The sequence below is a fragment of the Lipophrys pholis genome, assembly GCF_963383615.2.
Source record: "Lipophrys pholis genome assembly, chromosome: 12".
Classification (NCBI taxonomy): Eukaryota; Metazoa; Chordata; class Actinopteri; order Blenniiformes; family Blenniidae; genus Lipophrys; species Lipophrys pholis.
The window spans coordinates 1,480,717-1,500,310 of NC_137641.1; the positions used below are offsets into that span (position 1 = coordinate 1,480,717).

Consider the following 19,594-nt stretch of genomic DNA (forward strand, 5'->3'; position numbering starts at 1 on the left):
CACAGCCCTGACCGGTTCCTCTTTCTATGGAATAGATTTGGATAAATCCCCGTTTATTTTAATTCTGGCAGTAGGTTTGCTGTCCAGTGCAGAAAATGTCCCGATCATGTCAGAAGGAAAGCCAAAGCCATTAATCATTTAAAATGGATTACATAGACGAGACGTCATTAAATTCCATCCATCTTCTCCGTCTCCGGGTGGTGGGGGTGTCAGTCTGAGCACCGTCACCCAGATCACATTGACCCATTAAGAACCTTCCTGCAGGTGGAGAGCCCACAGGAAGGTGGAGAGCCCACAGGAAGGTGGAGAGCCCACAGGAAGGTGAAGAGCCCACAGGAAGGTGGTGCCCGGCGTGGGACATGAACCCTCTACCTAGAGACTGAGAGTGTGACGCTCTACCAGCTGAGCTACCGGGGGATGTCATTAAATTATACAGAGCGATATAACTGAATTTATACATATATATTCTAGAAAAGATGGATTAAAAACAACATTTTATTAATAGAATATATATATATATATATATATATATATATATATATATATATATATATATATATATATATATATATGTGTGTGTGTGTGTGTGTGTGTGTGTGTGTGTGTGTGTGTGTGTGTGTGTGTGTGTGTGTGTGTGTGTGTGTGTATAATATATATATTATTTACAATCAGTCTGATTTGCTTTAACTTTTAAATCAATATTTTAAAATGTAGGTATTGAAAAATGTACGCAGTTATTGTGACATTTATTTATTGAATTAAATATCTTCCTGGCACCCAGTACTATAAAACTGTGTTTCTATCCCCTTTTTAAAATTCACCAGACACATTAAGTGTATTTGCACAAAGTATCGGTATCGGATCGGTATCGCCGAATTTTACTCGGTATCGGATCCAAAAGGAACTCGGTGGTTTGGAACATCACTACTGAGTTATCACCATTTATTGTTTTGGTCACGAGGCAGTGAACTCGTGAGACTCGTCACTCTGATGACGTTTGATTCTGTGAACACGACTTTGTACAGGAGTAAATGTTTTATCAGGACTTTATCAATCGTCTCATTGGGGCAGTGGTCACTGCTCTTGCCTCACAGAGAAAAGGTTGCGAGTTAAGATCCAGTACGGAGGACCACCCTTTGCTCAGTGGGTCATTGACACGTGTGAGCAGACGCACCACTGCTGGTGTGTGCTCACACACCAGCGATGCTACAGGTGACGTAGCGTCGACACAGAGCAGGTGGAGGCGACGTAGCGCCAACACAGAAGAGGTGGAGGCGACGTAGCGCCAACACAGAAGAGGTGGAGGCGACGTAGCATCAACACAGAGGAGACTGACATTACTACCAAACAGACTGGAACTCCGCCCTCTCTGCTCCTCCTACTTCTGCTGGTAGAAGCTGGACATGGTGACATAAGCCTCCTCCTGCTCCTCCTGCTCCTCCCGGTTACCCTTCACCTCTTCCTGCTGACCCTTTATCTCCTCCTCCACCTGCTCCTCCTCCTCCTGGTAACCCTTCACCTCTTCCTGTTGACCCTTCACCTCCTCCTCCACCTGCTCCTGCTGCCTGTTGTCAGGTGTCAGCTGCTTCGACTCCTCTTCCACCCTCTCCTCCACCCTCTCCTCCTCCTGCTCCTCCTGCTGCTCCTCCTTCTGCTCCTCCTTCTGCTCCTGCTGCCTGTTGTCAGGTGTCAGCTGCTTCGACTCCTCTTCCACCCTCTCCTCCACCCTCTCCTCCTCCTGCTCCTCCTCCTGCTCCTCCTTCTGCTCCTCCTTCTGCTCCTGCTGACTGTTGTCAGGTATCAGCTGTGTCGCTTCCTCCTGCTCCTGCTCCTGCTCCTGCTCCTGCTCCTGCTCCTGCTCCTGGGTGCTACTCCTGGAGGAGGAGCTCCAGGACAGCAGGTCTTTGTGATGAGGAGGTGCAGCGACTCCTGCTGACTTCTTCATTCCTCCAGAGAAAACTCTCAGGGCACTGAAGACATCTGGCTGGAGAGGCAGCAGGAAAGGCTGGACACACAGTACACACTTTACTACACACAGTACACACTTTACTACACACAGTACACACTTTACTACACACAGTACACACAGTACACACTGTACCACACACAGTACAGACTTTACTACACACAGTACACACTGTACCACACACAGTACACACTTTGCTATACACTGTACCACACACAGTACACACTTTACTACACACAGTACGCACTGTATCACACAGTACACACTTTACTACACACTGTACACACTGTACCACACACAGTACACACTTTACTACACACTGTACCACACACAGTACACACTTTACTACACACAGTACACACTGTACCACACACAGTACACACTTTACTACACACTGTACACACTGTACCACACACAGTACACACTGTACTACACACAGTACACACTGTACCACACACAGTACACACTTTACTACACACTGTACCACACACAGTACACACTTTACTACACACAGTACACACTGTACCACACACAGTACAAACTTTACCACACAATACTCCACACAGTACACACTTTACTACACACTGTACACACTGTACCACACACAGTACACACTGTACCACACACAGTACACACTTTACTACACACAGTACCACACACTGTACACACTATACCACACACATTACACACTGAACACACTCTACCACACACGGTACACACTTTACTATTCACTTTACACACTGTACCACACACAGTACACACTTTCCCACACACAGTACACAATGAACACACTCTACCACAAACAGTACACACTTTACTACACACTGTACTACACACTCACCGGGTCCTGGGTTCCGGGTGTGTACACGTGCAGCAGTGTGTGTTTGGGATGCGGCACTCGGGGCCACATGTGGCTGCAGATCCTGGCAGGAGGTCGGAGGTCAGAGGTCAGAGGTCACAGACTCTCTGGGCTGTGTGAAAGGTGGGAGGAGACATGGACCCACCTGTTCCTCTGCAGAGCCACCGCACTGGACATCATCACCACCACCACCACCACCAGACACACCGTCAGCACCGTCTGCTCCACCCAGTCCCTCGGAGCCCCCGGCTCCTCATCTGTGCAGGGACATGTGGCTGTTAGCATGATAGCATGTCAGCATGCTAGCATAGCAGCATGATAGCATGTCAGTGTGGTAGCGTGTTAGCATGTGAGCATAGAAGCATGTTAGCTTGGAGGCTTGCCAGCGGTAGTACTATTGGTGCTACCTGCAAGCAGGACTGGTGAAGCGGTGGTACCTGCTGTGGTACCTGTGGTGGTACCTTCGTGCTACCTGCAAGCAGGACTGGTGAAGCGGTGGTACCTGCGGTGGTACCTGCAGTGGTACCTGCGGTGGTACCTTCGTGCTACCTGCAAGCAGGACTGGTGAAGCGGTGGTACCTGCGGTGGTACCTGCAGTGGTACCTGCGGTGGTACCTTCGTGCTACCTGCAAGCAGGACTGGTGAAGCGGTGGTACCTGCTGTGGTACCTGCGGTGGTACCTTCGTGCTACCTGCAAGCAGGACTGGTGAAGCGGTGGTACCTGCTGTGGTACCTGTGGTGGTACCTTCGTGCTACCTGCAAGCAGGACTGGTGAAGCGGTGGTACCTGCGGTGGTACCTGCAGTGGTACCTGCGGTGGTACCTTCGTGCTACCTGCAAGCAGGACTGGTGAAGCGGTGGTACCTGCTGTGGTACCTGCGGTGGTACCTTCGTGCTACCTGCAAGCAGGACTGGTGAAGCGGTGGTACCTGCGGTGGTACCTGCAGTGGTACCTTCGTGCTACCTGCAGCAGGACTGGCGAAGCGGTGGTACCTGCGGTGGTACCTGCAGTGGTACCTTCGTGCTACCTGCAGCAGGACTGGCGAAGCGGTGGTACCTGCGGTGGTACCTGCAGTGGTACCTTCGTGCTACCTGCAGCAGGACTGGTGAAGCGGTGGTACCTGCTGTGGTACCTGCGGTGGTACCTTCGTGCTACCTGCAGCAGGACTGGCGAAGCGGTAGTACCTGCGGTGGTACCTTCGTGCTACCTGCAGCAGGACTGGCGAAGCGGTGGTACCTGCGGTGGTACCTTCGTGCTACCTGCAGCAGGACTGGTGACGCAGACGGTGCCGCTCCAGGGACTCCAGCTACCCTGCAGTAAGCCCTGCGGGATGGACCGGACTCGGACTCGGTACTTGCTGCTCGGCTGCAGCTGCTGCATGTGGACGGACGCCATGTGTGTGGACATGTTGAAAGTCTGAAGGACAACACAGGAAACATCTGGAAGCATCTGGAGGGCAGTGACACTGAGCTCACGGCTCCTCAGCTGGAGTTGATGGAGTCTCTGGTTCTTCTGCCCTCCTCAGACCAACGTACCATGTTAGCAGAGCTGCTGCTGATGTGCACCTGGAACATCTGGTTGTTTGTTGTCAGGTAGTCATTCTGGTACGGAGTCCGTACGTCGACCAACATCTCGTCTGCCTCAAGGTCAAAGGTCACGTTCCACACCTCAGGACTTCGTGGCTTCACTGCCATAAGGAACCAGAACACCATGGAGGGTGAGAGCCTCAAATATCAGAGCCTCAAACCTTAAACATCAGAGCCTCAAACATCTGAGCCACCAACATCAAACATCAGAGCCTCAAACATCAGAGCCTCAAACTTCAAACATCTGAACCTCCAACATTAGAGTTTCAAGCATCAAACATCAGAGCCTCAAACATTAAACATCAGAGCCTTAAACATCAAACGAGCCCCAAACAGCCGAGCCTCAAACATCTGAGCTTCAAACATTGGAGCTTCCAGCATCAAACATCAGAGCCTCTAACATCAAACATCAGAGCCTCAAACATCAGAGCCTCAAACATTAAACATCAGAGCCTCAAACATTAAACATCAGAGCCTTAAACATCAAACGAGCCCCAAACAGCCGAGCCTCAAACATCTGAGCTTCAAACATTGGAGCTTCCAGCATCAAACATCAGAGCCTCTAACATCAAACATCAGAGCCTCAAACATCAGAGCCTCAAACATTAAACATCAGAGCCTTAAACATCAAACAAGCCCCAAACAGCCGAGCCTCAAACATCTGAGCTTCAAACATTGGAGCTTCCAGCATCAAACATCAGAGCCTCAAACATCAAACATCAGAGCCTTAAACATCAGAGCTTCAAACTTCAAAACATCTGAGCCTCAAACATCAGAGCCTCAAACATCTGAGCCTCTAACATCAAATATCAGAGCCTTAAACATGAAACGAGCCCCAAACAGCCAAGCCTCAAACATCAGAGCCTCAAACATCTGAGCCTCAAACATCAAACATCAGAGCCTCAAACATCTGAGCCTCAAACATTAGAGCTTCAAATATCAAACATCAGAGCCTCAAACATTAGAGCTTCAAACATCAAACATCTGAGCCTCAGACATCTGAGCCTCAAACATCAAACATCTGAGCCTCAAACATCAGAGCCTCAAACATTAAACATCAGAGCCTTAAACATCAAACGAGCCCCAAACAGCTGAGCCTAAATCATCAGAGCTTCAAACTTCAAAACATCTGAGCCCCAAACAGCCGAGCCTCAAACATCAAACATCAGAGCCTTAAACATCAAACATCAGAGCCTCAAACATCAGAGCCTCAAACATCTGAGCCTCAAACATCAAATATCAGAGCCTTAAACATGAAACGAGCCCCAAACAGCCAAGCCTTAAACATCAGAGCCTCAAACATCAGAGCTTTAAACATCAAACATCTGAGCCTCAAACATCTGAGCCTCAAACATCAAACATCAGAGCCTCAAACATCTGAGCCTCAAACATCAAACATCAGAGCCTCAAACATCAGAGCTTTAAACATCAAACATCTGAGCCTCAAACATCTGAGCCTCAAACATCAAACATCAGAGCCTCAAACCTCTGAGCCTCAAACATCAAACATCAGAGCCTCAAACATCTGAGCCTCAAACATCAAACATTAGAGCTTCAAGCATCAAACATCAGAGTTTCAAACATCAGAGTTTCAAACATCAGAGTTTCAAACATCAAACACCAGAGCCTCAAACATCTGAGCCTGAAACATTGAAGCCTCAAACATTGAAGCCTCAAACATTGAAGCCTCAAACATTGAAGCCTCAAACATCAGAGCCTAAGATATCAGGAAGATCTGGACCTTTAGGGATCCTGTGTCAATCTGTGCAGTGTGCTGGTGGAGCAGCTTAGTTACCGATCTTCTTGAGGTCCACCTCAGTCTCCAGCCAGCCTCCCCCCGTCAGGTACACCGTCAGGTTCAGGTGGAGCAGAGGGCTCAGGTTTGGAGAGGTGATGCTGTTCCCCTGGTCCTCCAGACACTTGGAGCTCTGATGCTCAGCCCAGTCGACGTAACTGAACCAGAGACGAGGACGAGAACAAAACCCCCACCGTCAGTCGGCAGTGACAATCCCCCAACCGCAAATCATAGCTGCTGAGCAGCAGCAGGGCAGTGAAGGGAAATCAGGGGTTCCTGGGGGGGTTTGGAGGGGACCTGGAGGGGTGGAGGTGGTGGTGGTGTGTGTGTGGGGGGGGTCGCTCCATCATCACTGGCTGCTCTCTCTCCAGCATCACTCCATCATCACTGGCTGCTCTCTCCATCATCACTGGCTGCTCTCTCTCCATCATCACTGGCTGCTTTCTCTCCATCATCACTGGCTGCTCTCTCTCCAGCATCACTCCATCATCACTGGCTGCTCTCTCTCCAACATCACTCCATCATCACTGGCTGCTCTCTCTCCAGCATCACTCCATCATCACTGGCTGCTCTCTCTCCAACATCACTCCATCATCACTGGCTGCTCTCTCTCCAGCATCACTCCATCATCACTGGCTGCTCTCTCTCCAACATCACTCCATCATCACTGGCTGCTCTCTCTCCAACATCACTGGCTGCTCTCTCTCCAACATCACTCCATCATCACTGGCTGCTCTCTCTCCAGCATCACTCCATCATCACTGGCTGCTCTCTCTCCATCATCACTGGCTGCTCTCTCTCCAGCATCACTCCATCATCACTGGCTGCTCTCTCTCCAACATCACTCCATCATCACTGGCTGCTCTCTCTCCAACATCACTCCATCATCACTGGCTGCTCTCTCCAGCATCACTCCATCATCACTGGCTGCTCTCTCCAGCATCACTCCATCATCACTGACTGCTCTCTCTCCAGCATCACTCCATCATCACTGACTGCTCTCTCTCCAACATCACTCCATCCCGGTTGGGGGCGGGGTCAGGTGAGTTCACAGGTGGAATCAGCTCAAGTTGAATAGAACTGAACTGGAACAACTTCAAACTGTTTCACTGATTTATTTTTATCAGAGAAATCTTCACCACAAGCGCATGCTCTGGATGCTGTCCTCCTGGTCCTGGTCCTGGTCCTGGTCCTGGTCCTGGTCCTGGTCCTGGTCCTGGTCCTGGTCCTGGTCCTGGCCTTGATCCCCACCCGGCAGCAGCTGGCAGGTCAGACTGGACCCTTGGATGCTGATGTCGGAGGTGCAGCTGATTCTGGACTCTGAAACATGAAGACGGTGTAAACACAAGCCGATCTCCTGCCACAATGGAGCCAGGTGGTGGTGTGGCTGGTTGGTGTTCTGACTGGGTGGTGTTCTGACTGGGTGGTGTTCTGACTGGGTGATATTAACCTGGGGGAGGGGCTCCCTTGGCTGGACTCCACCTCCTGCTATATTATCTAACGAACACCGTCATCATGGTAACAGCAAACAGGACGCCACATGTTTTTGTCCTAAAATGATTGTGTGGTTACGGCTGTTCTCACACACACACACACACACACACACACACACACACACACACACACACACACACACACACACACACACACACACACGCACACACACACACACACGTACACACTCACGCACACATAAACACACACACACACGCACACAAACACACACACAAACACGCACACACACACGCACACACACACACGAACACACGTACACACTCACGCACACATAAACACACACACGCACACATAAACACACACACACACACATAAACACACACACGCACACACACACACGAACACACGTACACACTCACGCACACATAAGCACACACACACACACATAAACACACACACATAAACACACACACGCACACATAAACACACACACACACACATAAACACACACACGCACACATAAACACACACACACACACATAAACACACACACGCACACATAAACACACACACACACACACACACACAAGCAGCATTTAGTGCCTGAAGGTCTGAAGTTACTAAAAGAGTGATGATGTCATGCTGCCAATGATTCAATGAAACAATGACAAACTCCACCTCCACCTCCACCTCCGTCTCCATCTCTACCTCTACCTCCATCTCCATGTTTGAGTACACCTCCACATTCAACTTCACCTCCATCTACACCTCACCCTCCACCGTCACCTCCACCTCCATCTCAACCTCCAAATTCACCTCCAAGTTCACCTACGCCTGCACCTTCACCTCTACCTCCAGAGCAGCCTCAGTCACATGAATTCTTACCTATGTCAGCATCTCCGCTCTGAGCCTGACGAACAGCCGGCAGCAGCAGCAGCAGCAGCAGCAGCACGCCGCTCCTCCAACTCGTCCACCTCCTCCACCCGCTCATCGTCAGCTCCATCAGGTCCTGCAGCCAGACCGTCAGTGAGGCAGCATCTGCAGCTGCAGCTCTTCAGGCTGCAAAGAGGAAGGGGGAGCAGAATGAAGATCAGCAGCTTCAGAAACTCTGCAGTTTGTGGTCTGAACCGCACTCCACCTGCAGCCAGGCTCCACCCACTTTCTGCAGACAGGCCACGCCCACTTTATGCTGTTCACTTTCAGGACCGAGAGTTGGCATCAGTGCAGGATGTTCAGTCTGACATCCTGAAACAGTCCAAAATAGTGTGAAACATTCTGAAACAATCTGAAGCTGTGAAGCAGTGTCAAATAGTAGGAATCTGATGTCAGTACTCTAATCTGATCTCAGTACTTTAATCTGATCTCAATACTCTAGTCTGATTTCAGTACTCTCATCTGATGTCAGTACTCTAATCTGATCTCAGTACTTTAATCTGATCTCAATACTCTAATCTGATCTCAGTACTCTAGTCTGATTTCAGTACTCTCATCTGATCTCAGTACTCTAGTCTGATTTCAGTACTCTCATCTGAGCTCAGTACTCCCCACATAGCAGACGGGTCTGGACCAGATCCGGCATTAAGCCGGCACTGCTGGCTGATGTCAACCAGATGTGGGCCAGGTCCGGCAATGCTGCGTTTCTATGATGGCAGGCCACATGTGGGCCGAATGTGGTTTGGCTTATGTCATTCATATATCTCATAAACATGTGTTTTCTTCAGGGTGAACTGAAAATAATTGTTAAGTCTTACTTTCAAAATGTTTTTCCACTTCTATTGGTGTCTGAAAAGCCTCCCACACACTCCTGTTTTTAATTCAATCTCAAACCCATTTCCGTCCCATGCTCTGACACTGCCATATAACTCAGTCAGAAGATGACAGGGGGCGATACGTTACAAAGAACATTTGGGAGATAGTCACATTTTAGGTGCGGTTCCATGTGCACTACGACTACAGGGAGGTCACGGTACGGCAAAGAGCACCCAAGCCCAAACTCTGTCGCGCGGTCCCACCATAGACAGTTCGATTAAAAAATAGGCCGGGTTGTGAACAACTCGGGGGACGCATCGAGCAAAGAACACGGAAGCAGCCGGCGGTGGCCGGCGGTGGCCGGCGGTGGCCGGCGGTGGCCGGCGGTGGCCGGCGGTGGCCGGCGGTGGCCGGCGGTGGCCGGCGGTGACCGGCTTTACCCGGCTGCAAGTCGTTCTCTGTGACACGGCACAAACTTTTGAACGGCAGCGTCCAGCTCCTGCTGGAGCTCCTCCTCCTGTTACTGAGAGGAGTGTCTGCACCTCGCTGAAAGACCGCCATGTTGTGTTGCGCGCTGACATTTCAATAAACCCAGTTAACAAAACAAGCAGTGAGCAAAGCAGCAAATGAGAACAACAATGGGAGGGTGAAGTATCGTCGATGAAGTATTTAAATGTTGCTGGCAATCGTCTCCACCACTCAGCAGACTTTATTATTATTATTATTAATTTAATTCAAGTCATTTCAACTTTATTCTGATAGTGCCAAATACAACAAAATCATTTCATTGCACTCTTGGTTGATGACTGGATCAATTAAGTTATGTATATGTGAATATAAACAACAAAAATGTTTATTGTCCATCTTTATTTATGCATTTAGTTTTTCAAGATTTCATTGATATATTTTTCATTTCACAGATATACACATATGCCCATTCCCAATCACCCACCCACCCTCCCATGTCGCACATAAACAACAGCACAGAGAAAAGAAAAGTGAAATGCAAAACAGAATATATATAAACAGCGCATATACGTTACAGATACTCCAAAAAAGAATCCCCCCAAAAAAGACCCAAATGGGGAAGGTGGAGTTTGTTTCTTTCACACCAGAGAAATGACCTCAAAAATACATGATACCAGAAACTTTTTAAAGACTCACAATTCCACAACATATGTCCCAAAATCTATGCATTTTTTTAATCTGTCTACTACATTACATTTTAAGAAATATGTCAACTGTACACAGAATCGTTTTATTACTATTAAAAGGACATTTTCTTTTCTTGCGGCGCCGAGCTCCGCCACTCCAGGTTCGGGGATCTGAATCCGACTCCCTTTTGATTGGCCTTTTTGGACTTTATAATTTAATGTATTTTATTGATAAGTATTTAAACTATTAAACTCACAATGTTAACATTCAATTATGAGGTCCAAAAATTCATTTGAAGTATTTTAAGTGTTAAACTGTGTTATGACGACTTTCTGGACTTCATAAATGAACGTAGTGTTTTATTGATAAGTATTTAAATTGTTAAACTTACTGTGTTACAATGACCTTTTGCACTTTATAATAGATGTTAAGTATTTAATCTGTTAAACTTACTGTCTTGTCATTTTTTGCACGTCTTAATTGAATTTTATATGGTTAAGTATTTGAATTATTAATGAGTGTGTTAGAATGAATTTTTTCACTTTTTTATTGAATGTAGTGTTTTATTGATAAGTATTTGGACTGTTTAGGATTGTGAATTGATTTTCATAAGTTGTTCAATTAATAAATAAATGTTTGCAAAATTGTATCCCTGTTGTTGAAGCATCTTAATGAGCTGAATAAGGCACGTGTCATTATTCCATGGCTTATATAAGGTAGAGATTAGGCTGACACCTGGTGCCAGTGCTGAAACAGTTCTGGACCAGCATCGGGCCACAGACCACAAAGAAAGACGGCCACAGCAGTGTGTCTGCAGCTGGCAAACCGGATCTGGGCCACCAAAGGGCCATCATTCTTTGCGGTATGTGGGCGGAGCCTAAGTGCATCGTGTGGACCAGAGCAGTTTTGCTATGTGGGTCTAATCTGAGGTCAGTCCTCTAATAATTACTTTAATACAGTACTTGAATCTGACCTCAGTATTCTCTGAGCTCAGTATTCTCTGATCTCAGTATTCTCTGAGCTCAGTATTCTCTGATCTCAGTACTCGAATCTGAGCTCAGTACTCTGAGTCGTTGACTATGAACTTTAGTGAAGAACAAAATGTTCAGTATCAGATGACAACTTCCTGTGAGCGCTGAGACAACAAGCCACTTCCTGTCTGCTGCAGCTTCACTTCCTGTTACCCCCGCAACCTACACACACACACACACACGCACACACGCACGCACGCACGCACGCACACACACACGCACGCACGCACGCACGCACACACACACGAACACACGTACACACGCAAGCACACACGCACACACGCACACACACACGCGCGCACGCACACACACACACGCACACGAACACGCACACGAACACACACACACACACGAACACACGTACACACGCACGCACGCACACACACGCACACACGCACACACACACACACACACATGCACACACTGAGGGGTAATTCAGTGTCACCAGTTAACCTCATGTGAATGTTTATGGACTGTGGAGGAAACCTTAGTACCTCTACTACCTGGAGGAAATACACACACACACACACACACACATTAAAACACAAGGTCAGCCGTCAGTTCCTGCCAAGAGATGACAGTGCGGAATCCAAGATGTCCGACAACATGGCCGCTTCCGCCGATCGCTGCCATTTTGTTCTGCCCGTTTTTTCCGAATCACCACCACAACGCCACTGTTGGTGGGAGGCGGTAGTACATGATCGCGCTCCGCAATCACGACCATATTCTCAAAAATGAAACCCTGCCGGTGCGGAATCAAAAGTATTGGTATTTGTGGTGTTTTTCCTGCGCCATCGGTCCCACTCTTCTCCTACATGGTCATCGCTCTTCTTGTTGGCACAACGCGTAGATTTTGTTTCAATGGAAGGATGTTGATCCACCAAGCATGTGATGCAGAACAGCTGGAAGAAATAAGATGCAGGCTTGGGGTACGTCCGAATTGTCCCTATCTCGGGAGGTTCTGGGGGGAGCCACATCTCCTTATCTATTAAGTCTTTAGTGTGGCGGCCATGACAAGGAGCGTCTGAATTCTCAATAAGCAAAGGAAAGGAGGCTCGTTGTTTCCTATAGAACCTCCTTTAGCCTAGGAACCACTGATGCTTCCTTTAGAACCTCCTTTAGCCTAGGAACCACTGATGCTTCCTTTAGAACCTCCTTTAACCTAGGAACCACTGATGCTTCCTTTAGAACCTCCTTTAGCCTAGGAACCACTGATGCTTCCTTTAGAACCTCCTTTAACCTAGGAACCACTGATGCTTCCTTTAGAACCTCCTTTAGCCTAGGAACCACTGATGCTTCCTTCAGAACCTCCTTTAGCCTAGGAACCACTGATGCTTCCTTTAGAACCTCCTTTAGCCTAGGAACCACTGATGCTTCCTTTAGAACCTCCTTTAGCCTAGGAACCACTGATGCTTCCTTCAGAACCTCCTTTAACCTAGGAACCACTGATGGTTCCTTTAGAACCTCCTTTAACCTAGGAACCACTGATGCTTCCTTTAGAACCTCCTTTAACCTAGGAACCACTGATGCTTCCTTCAGAACCTCCTTTAGCCGAGGAACCACTGATGGATCCTTTACCAAAGAAGACCAGCTCATGTTCCCCCACAATTCCTTGCGGCGACAACATTTAAAGGAACCCGATCATCGGAGCGTTCAGGGAAACTCAGGATGACTGAAAAAGGAGCAGATCATGTAAGTTACCAAAGTAATAATCTGCCTAGAACCACTTGAAATCATCTAGAACCCAGGTTAACTTTCTGTAGTTCATTTTCAGAAACTTGTAGTTCTTTCCCCACCATGGCAGACGTCACTAACTAGAGCCGCCGTCGCTTTATTATGACGTCACTAAGGGAAAGTCTGACTGCCTCACCACCGTGATCTCCTTTACTAACTCCTTTAGGAAGCCTCCTAACACCTTTCCTAAACCCCGTGGATGACGTCACGGGGTTTAGGAAAGGTGTTAGGAGGTGATAGGAAACCCCTTAGTTTCACAAGACCTGAGACTGAATAGATCAGGAACAGTTTTACCCTGTTTTGACCTCTAGACTGACTGATTTCATGTTTACAGGCATGATAAAGGACTTGTTCCACTTTATTTTGTATTAATGTCGTCGCGTGATCTTTCGGGTTCATTTTAAATTTATACATTTGTTGTATTTTGGTAAACTCACGTACCTTCAATTTTATGTACAAGTAGCTACCTTGGCTGACCACCATGCAGAGGTTTTGAATTTAAATTTAAATGTTAAATGTCCTGAGACCAAGGAAGGAGCCAAACTACCACCGCCTGCTCCAGGGGACCAACTGAGAATCCACCAAGAACACCGACAAGAACAGTTAAACCTCATGTTCTGCTGGCGTCAACCTAACTGCAACACCACAAACAACAAGACAAGCCAGCTCTCGGAATGAAGGCTTTATTTCAGATGGTGATGGCCATGGAGGTCGAGGTGGGGGCCGGAGTGATGGTGGTGTCGGGGGCGGGCGTCGTGGTGGCATCGGGGGCGGGCGTCGTCGTCGTCGTCGTCGTCGCGGCGGCAGTGGTGTCGGGGGCGGGCGTCGTCGTCGCGGCGGCAGTGGTGTCGGGGGCGGGCGTCGTCGTCGTCGTCGTCGCGGCGGCGGTGGTGTCGGGGGCGGGCGTCGTCGCCGTGGCGGCGGTGGTGTCGGGGGCGGGCGTCGTCGCCGTGGCGGCGGTGGTGTCGGGGGCGGGCGTCGTCGCCGTGGCGGCGGTGGTGTCGGGGGCGGGCGTCGTCATCGTCGTCGGGGCGGCGGTGGTGGTGGTGGTGACGACTGCGGGGGTCGTCGTCGGGGCGGCGGTGGTGGTGGTGGTGACGACTGCGGGGGTCGTCGTCGGGGCGGCGGTGGTGGTGGTGGTTGTGGCGGGGGTCGTCGTGGCGGTGGTCGTCGTGGCGGTGGTCGTGGTGACGACGGCGGGGGTCGTCGTGGCGGTGGTCGTGGTGACGACGGCGGGGGTCGTCGTGGCGGGGGTCGTCGTGGCGGGGGTCGTCGTGGCGGGGGTCGTCGTGGCGGGGGTCGTCGTGGCGGGGGTCGTCGTGACGACGACGGGGGTCGTCGTGGCGGTGGTCGTTGTGACGACGACGGGGGTCGTCGTGGCGGTGGTCGTTGTGACGACGACGGGGGTCGTCGTGGCGGTGGTCGTTGTGACGACGACGGGGGTCGTCGTGGCGGTGGTCGTGTTCACGACGACGGGGGTCGTCGTGGCGGTGGTCGTGTTCACGACGACGGGGGTCGTCGTGGCGGTGGTCGTGTTCACGACGACGGGGGTCGTCGTGGCGACGACGGGGGTCGTCGTGGCTGGGTCACAGGGGGTCGTCGTGGCTGGGTCACAGGGGGTCGTCGTGGCTGGGTCACAGGGGGTCGTCGTGGCTGGGTCACAGGGGGTCGTCGTGGCTGGGTCACAGGGGGTCGTCGTGGCTGGGTCACAGGGGGTCGTCGTGGCTGGGTCACAGGGGGTCGTCGTGGCTGGGTCACAGGGGGTCGTCGTGGTGGCCTCTGTTGTCCTTTGGTTGCACCCTTTTGGTGCAGTCGTGGTTATGTCACAACCATCTGTGGTGGAGGTCGTGGTCTTGGCACACATGGCTGGCGCCATCGTGGTCGTCTTGGCGCACCCAGTGAGCACTGTGGATGAGGCTGTGGTCTTGGTGCATCCAGTGGGCACCGTCGATGTCATCTTGGTGCACCCGGCGGGTGCCGTTGTGGTCTCAACACAACCATCAGTGGTTGTAGTCTTGGCGCACCCAGCATGCTCGGTCGTGGTCTTGTCGCAACTATCTGTGGTAGAGGTCGTCGTGTGGCACCCGGCGCCGCCGCCAAATGGCCAGGCAGTTACACTTTTCTCTGCATCCTCACCTTGAAATATTCCAACAGGAATTTCAGAGAAGTCCCACATTTCAAAGAATCGATCATCCGTTGGTGCGGTCGTAGCAGTGTTAGAGTTTGTCTCGGTGTTTCCAGGACGGTTTACATTGTTGAAGATCCCAAAGTCCCATGGGTCCAGCTGGTTGGGTTGTTTCAGAGCTCTGCGCCGACGCTCCCTCAGAGCGCCGGTCGCCGACTTTAAACAAGCTGCCAGCACGGCGGACATTTCTCCAGAAGCGTCCACAAGCCTTATTTCCAAGAAGGAATTCTGTCAAGACAATGCAATGCTTAGTTCTCGCCCAAACTGGGACAACGTGCACGGTGCTGGAGCAAGTCTTACTGTGTCTGCCGCTCTGGAGATGTGAATTATCACTGCGTCTGGAGCGGTGGTGGTGCCGAGTGCCGTCCCCACCACGCCGTCTTCAACCAGAGCCTCCACCCTCTGCAGGCTGCTTCCCAGAGGCAGCTTCATGGTCACGTCCGAGGCTCTGCACCGGACCAGCGGTTCCGCCGGGTGTCGCGGCGCTGCTGGATCCCGGCAGGACGCATCCGCAGTCACGTGGTCCTGCAGCAGGTGGTCGAAGTAACGCAGCTTCAGCTGGTGGAAGCTGCTTCCGTTAGAAACCTGCAGATGAAACAAGAGGTCAGCGTCGGTTCAGCTGTTCTGGACGAGTGACGAGCCCCAAACATCAAACCCTGAAAAGAGTCACTTCCTGTATGAACAGGAAGCAGCAGACAGTGGGCCCAGGATGGGACAGTTTTCTTCAACACAGGACGTTTGTGCCAATGACCGATTCGCAACCAGACAACCTTAAGTCCACCCACCACTCGAAACTGAAATACTACATGTACAAGTAAAATGGAACAAACTGTCTAAACCACATCCAGAAACCCACTGCCCCCTTGAAGTTACCACTGCGGACCGTGTCGCTCTGACAATCCTTGCAAGGCTCTAGTAGAATCTTAGGGTTAGACACTAAAACTCAAAGCTGCAATGGGCGGAGCGCCACTTCCTGTTTAAAGGCCAATTCTGAGTTTCTTTTTATCCCCTTTCATTGGTTTAAACAGTTTCGTCTGGATCTTTTGTCCATTTTAAGTAAACGACGACCTGTGAACTTCTACATTGTATTTTTCATGCTTTTTTCAATGAAACTGATTGATTTGGTGAAGCGTGGCATAATTACCCAGGATCCCACGAGGCAGCCACCGTATGGAAGCTTCAGCAGCAGCCACGAGCCAAACGTCCGAGCTGAAGCGCCACATTTCTCTGGCAGCGACGACAACCTGCGTCCATCTGCAGAGACATGGAAAGGACCCATCCCATTCATGCTGGGATTAAGGTGCGAGGACCCATCCCATTCATGCTGGGATTAAGGTGCGAGGACCCATCCCATTCATGCTGGGATTAAGGTGCGAGGACCCATCCCATTCATGCTGGGATTAAGGTGCGAGGACCTATCCCATTCATGCTGGGATTAAGGTGCGAGGACCCATCACATTCATGCTGGGATTAAGGTGTGAGGACCCATCCCATTCATGCTGGGATTAAGGTGCGAGGACCCATCACATTCATGCTGGGATTAAGGTGCGAGGACCCATCGTGTTGCTGCAGCTCTGCGACTCACCTTCCAGACGCAGGTCGGAGTAGCGGACAAGTCTCAGACGCAGCGACAGCGCCGAGGCGCTGCAGCTGAACTGGGGCCGGCCAGAATCAGACGAGCTGGAATCCCCTGCAACTGAAGGAGCAGAATTAGGATCCTCTCCAGACCCCCAGAGTCCCACACCAACAGCACATTTGGCTCAACAGTCTGACTTTAACTCTTTCATTTCCTGTGAATCGTAAAAAAATCAGCTGCAACTGGGTCACAAAGACGTGTGCAGGAACAACGGACACAGAAACGGTGGATTTAAACCCCACCGCCTCAGTACCTTTCATAAACGTCCACACCGGCACCGGGAAGAACTCCCCCCTGCTGGTCGGCTCTGAGTCCCAGAACAGCACGTCCGGACTGGCCCCAGCTCGGTCTTCGTCCTGCCCAGAGCTGAGCCAAACCAAATCCAGAACCAGAATCAGAACCCAGTACCAGGCCATCGTAGTCCCTCCAGGAAGCCTGGCCATGTTCCTGCACAGCCGAGAGCAAAGAGCTGCTGGAGCGCACCTGAGGCTGAAGAGGCTCCCCTCACCTGCTGCCTCCTGCTGATTGGATGATGAGGAGGCTCCGCCCACCTGTTGATTGGATGATGAGACACCGTCCACCTGCTGCTGATTGGAAGATTGGTCAGTGTGACTGTGTCAGGTGTATGAGGTGGCTGTTGACTGAGGCGACACAGTAGGTACGTCCGAATTGTCCCTCCTCCCTCCTTAACTATCGACTTTACCTTAACCCCTGGATGACATCACAGGGTTAAGGAAAGGTGTTAGGAGGCTTCCTAAAGGAGTTAGTGAAAGGTGTTAAGAGGCTTCCTAAAGGAGTCAAGGAAAGGTGTTAGGAAGTTTCCTAAAGGAGTTAAGGAAAGGTGTTAGGAAGCTTCCTAAAGGAGTTAGTGAAAGGTGTTAGGAGGCTTCCTAAAGGAGTTAGTAAAGGTGTTAGGAGGCTTCCTAAAGGAGTTAGTGAAAGGTGTTAGGAAGCTTCCTAAAGGAGTTAAGGAAAGGTGTTAGGAAGCTTCCTAAAGGAGTTAGTGAAAGGTGTTAGGAGGCTTCCTAAAGGAGTTAAGGAAAGGTGTTAGGAGGCTTCCTAAAGGAGTTAAGGAAAGGTGTTAGGAGGCTTTCTAAAGGAGTTAGTGAAAGGTGTTAGGAGGCTTTCTAAAGGAGTTAGTGAAAGGTGTTAGGAGGCTTCCTAAAGGAGTTAGTAAAGGTGTTAGGAGGCTTCCTAAAGGAGTTAGTGAAAGGTGTTAGGAGGCTTCCTAAAGGAATTAGTAAAGGTGTTAGGAGGCTTCCTAAAGGAGTTAGTGAAAGGTGTTAGGAGGCTTCCTAAAGGAGTTAGTGAAAGGTGTTAGGAGGCTTCCTAAAGGAGTTAGTGAAAGGTGTTAGGAGGCTTCCTAAAGGAGTTAGTAAAGGTGTTAGGAGGCTTCCTAAAGGAGTTAAGGAAAGGTGTTAGGAAGCTTCCTAAAGGAGTTAGTAAAGGTGTTAGGAGGCTTCCTAAAGGAGTTAGTAAAGGTGTTAGGAGGCTTCCTAAAGGAGTTAAGGAAAGGTGTTAGGAGGCTTCCTAAAGGAGTTAGTGAAAGGTGTTAGGAGGCTTCCTAAAGGAGTTAGTAAAGGAGATCACGGTGGTGAGGCAGTCAGACTTTCCCTTAGTGACGTCATAATAAAGCGACGGCGGCTCTAGTTAGTGACGTCTGCCATGGTGGGGAAAGAACTACAAGTTTCTGAAAATGAACTACAGAAAGTTAACCTGGGTTCTAGATGATTTCAAGTGGTTCTAGGCAGATTATTACTTTGGTAACTTACATGATCTGCTCCTTTTTCAGTCATCCTGAGTTTCCCTGAACGCTCCGATGAGCGGGTTCCTTTAAATGTTGTCGCCGCAAGGAATTGTGGGGGAACATGAGCTGGTCTCCTTTGGTAAAGGAAGCATCAGTGGTTCCTAAGCTAAAGGGGGTTCTAAAGGAAGCATCAGTGGTTCCTAGGTTAAAGGAGGTTCTAAAGGAAGCGTCAGTGGTTCCTAGGTTAAAGGAGGTTCTAAAGGAAGCATCAGTGGTTCCTAGGTTAAAGGAGGTTCTAAAGGAACCATCAGTGGTTCCTAGGCTAAAGGAGGTTCTAAAGGAAGCATCAGTGGTTCCTAGGCTAAAGGAGGTTCTAAAGGAAGCATCAGTGGTTCCTAGGTTAAAGGAGGTTCTAAAGGAACCATCAGTGGTTCCTAGGCTAAAGGAGGTTCTAAAGGAAGCATCAGTGGTTCCTAGGCTAAAGGAGGTTCTAAAGGAACCATCAGTGGTTCCTAAGCTAAAGGAGGTTCTAAAGGAAGCATCAGTGGTTCCTAAGCTAAAGGAGGTTCTAAAGGAAGCATCAGTGGTTCCTAAGCTAAAGGAGGTTCTAAAGGAAGCATCAGTGGTTCCTAGGCTAAAGGAGGTTCTAAAAGAAGCAAGGAGCCTCCTTTCCTTTGCTTATTGAGAATTCAGACG

The 19,594-nt window shown here is 49.9% G+C and overlaps 1 protein-coding gene across 2 annotated transcripts; it reads right to left on the reverse strand.

Annotated features, from left to right (window-relative positions):
* Nucleotides 1-742: 742 nt before the first annotated feature.
* On the reverse strand, nucleotides 743-8,731 carry il7r (interleukin 7 receptor). 2 transcript variants are annotated; one of them, XM_080477071.1, is made up of 8 exons: nucleotides 8,547-8,731; nucleotides 7,346-7,526; nucleotides 6,207-6,364; nucleotides 4,361-4,512; nucleotides 4,085-4,241; nucleotides 2,971-3,082; nucleotides 2,808-2,889; nucleotides 743-2,005 (listed from the first exon to the last, which is right to left on the reverse strand). In XM_080477071.1, the coding sequence occupies exons 1-8, from the start codon at nucleotides 8,662-8,664 to the stop codon at nucleotides 1,379-1,381; spliced, it is 1,587 nt and encodes a 528-aa protein (XP_080333197.1). In that variant the 5' UTR covers nucleotides 8,665-8,731; the 3' UTR covers nucleotides 743-1,378. The 2 variants fall into 2 exon arrangements, with proteins under 2 accessions (XP_080333197.1, XP_080333198.1); XM_080477072.1 differs by having other exon boundaries at nucleotides 4,085-4,199; nucleotides 8,547-8,724.
* Nucleotides 8,732-19,594: the final 10,863 nt, after the last annotated feature.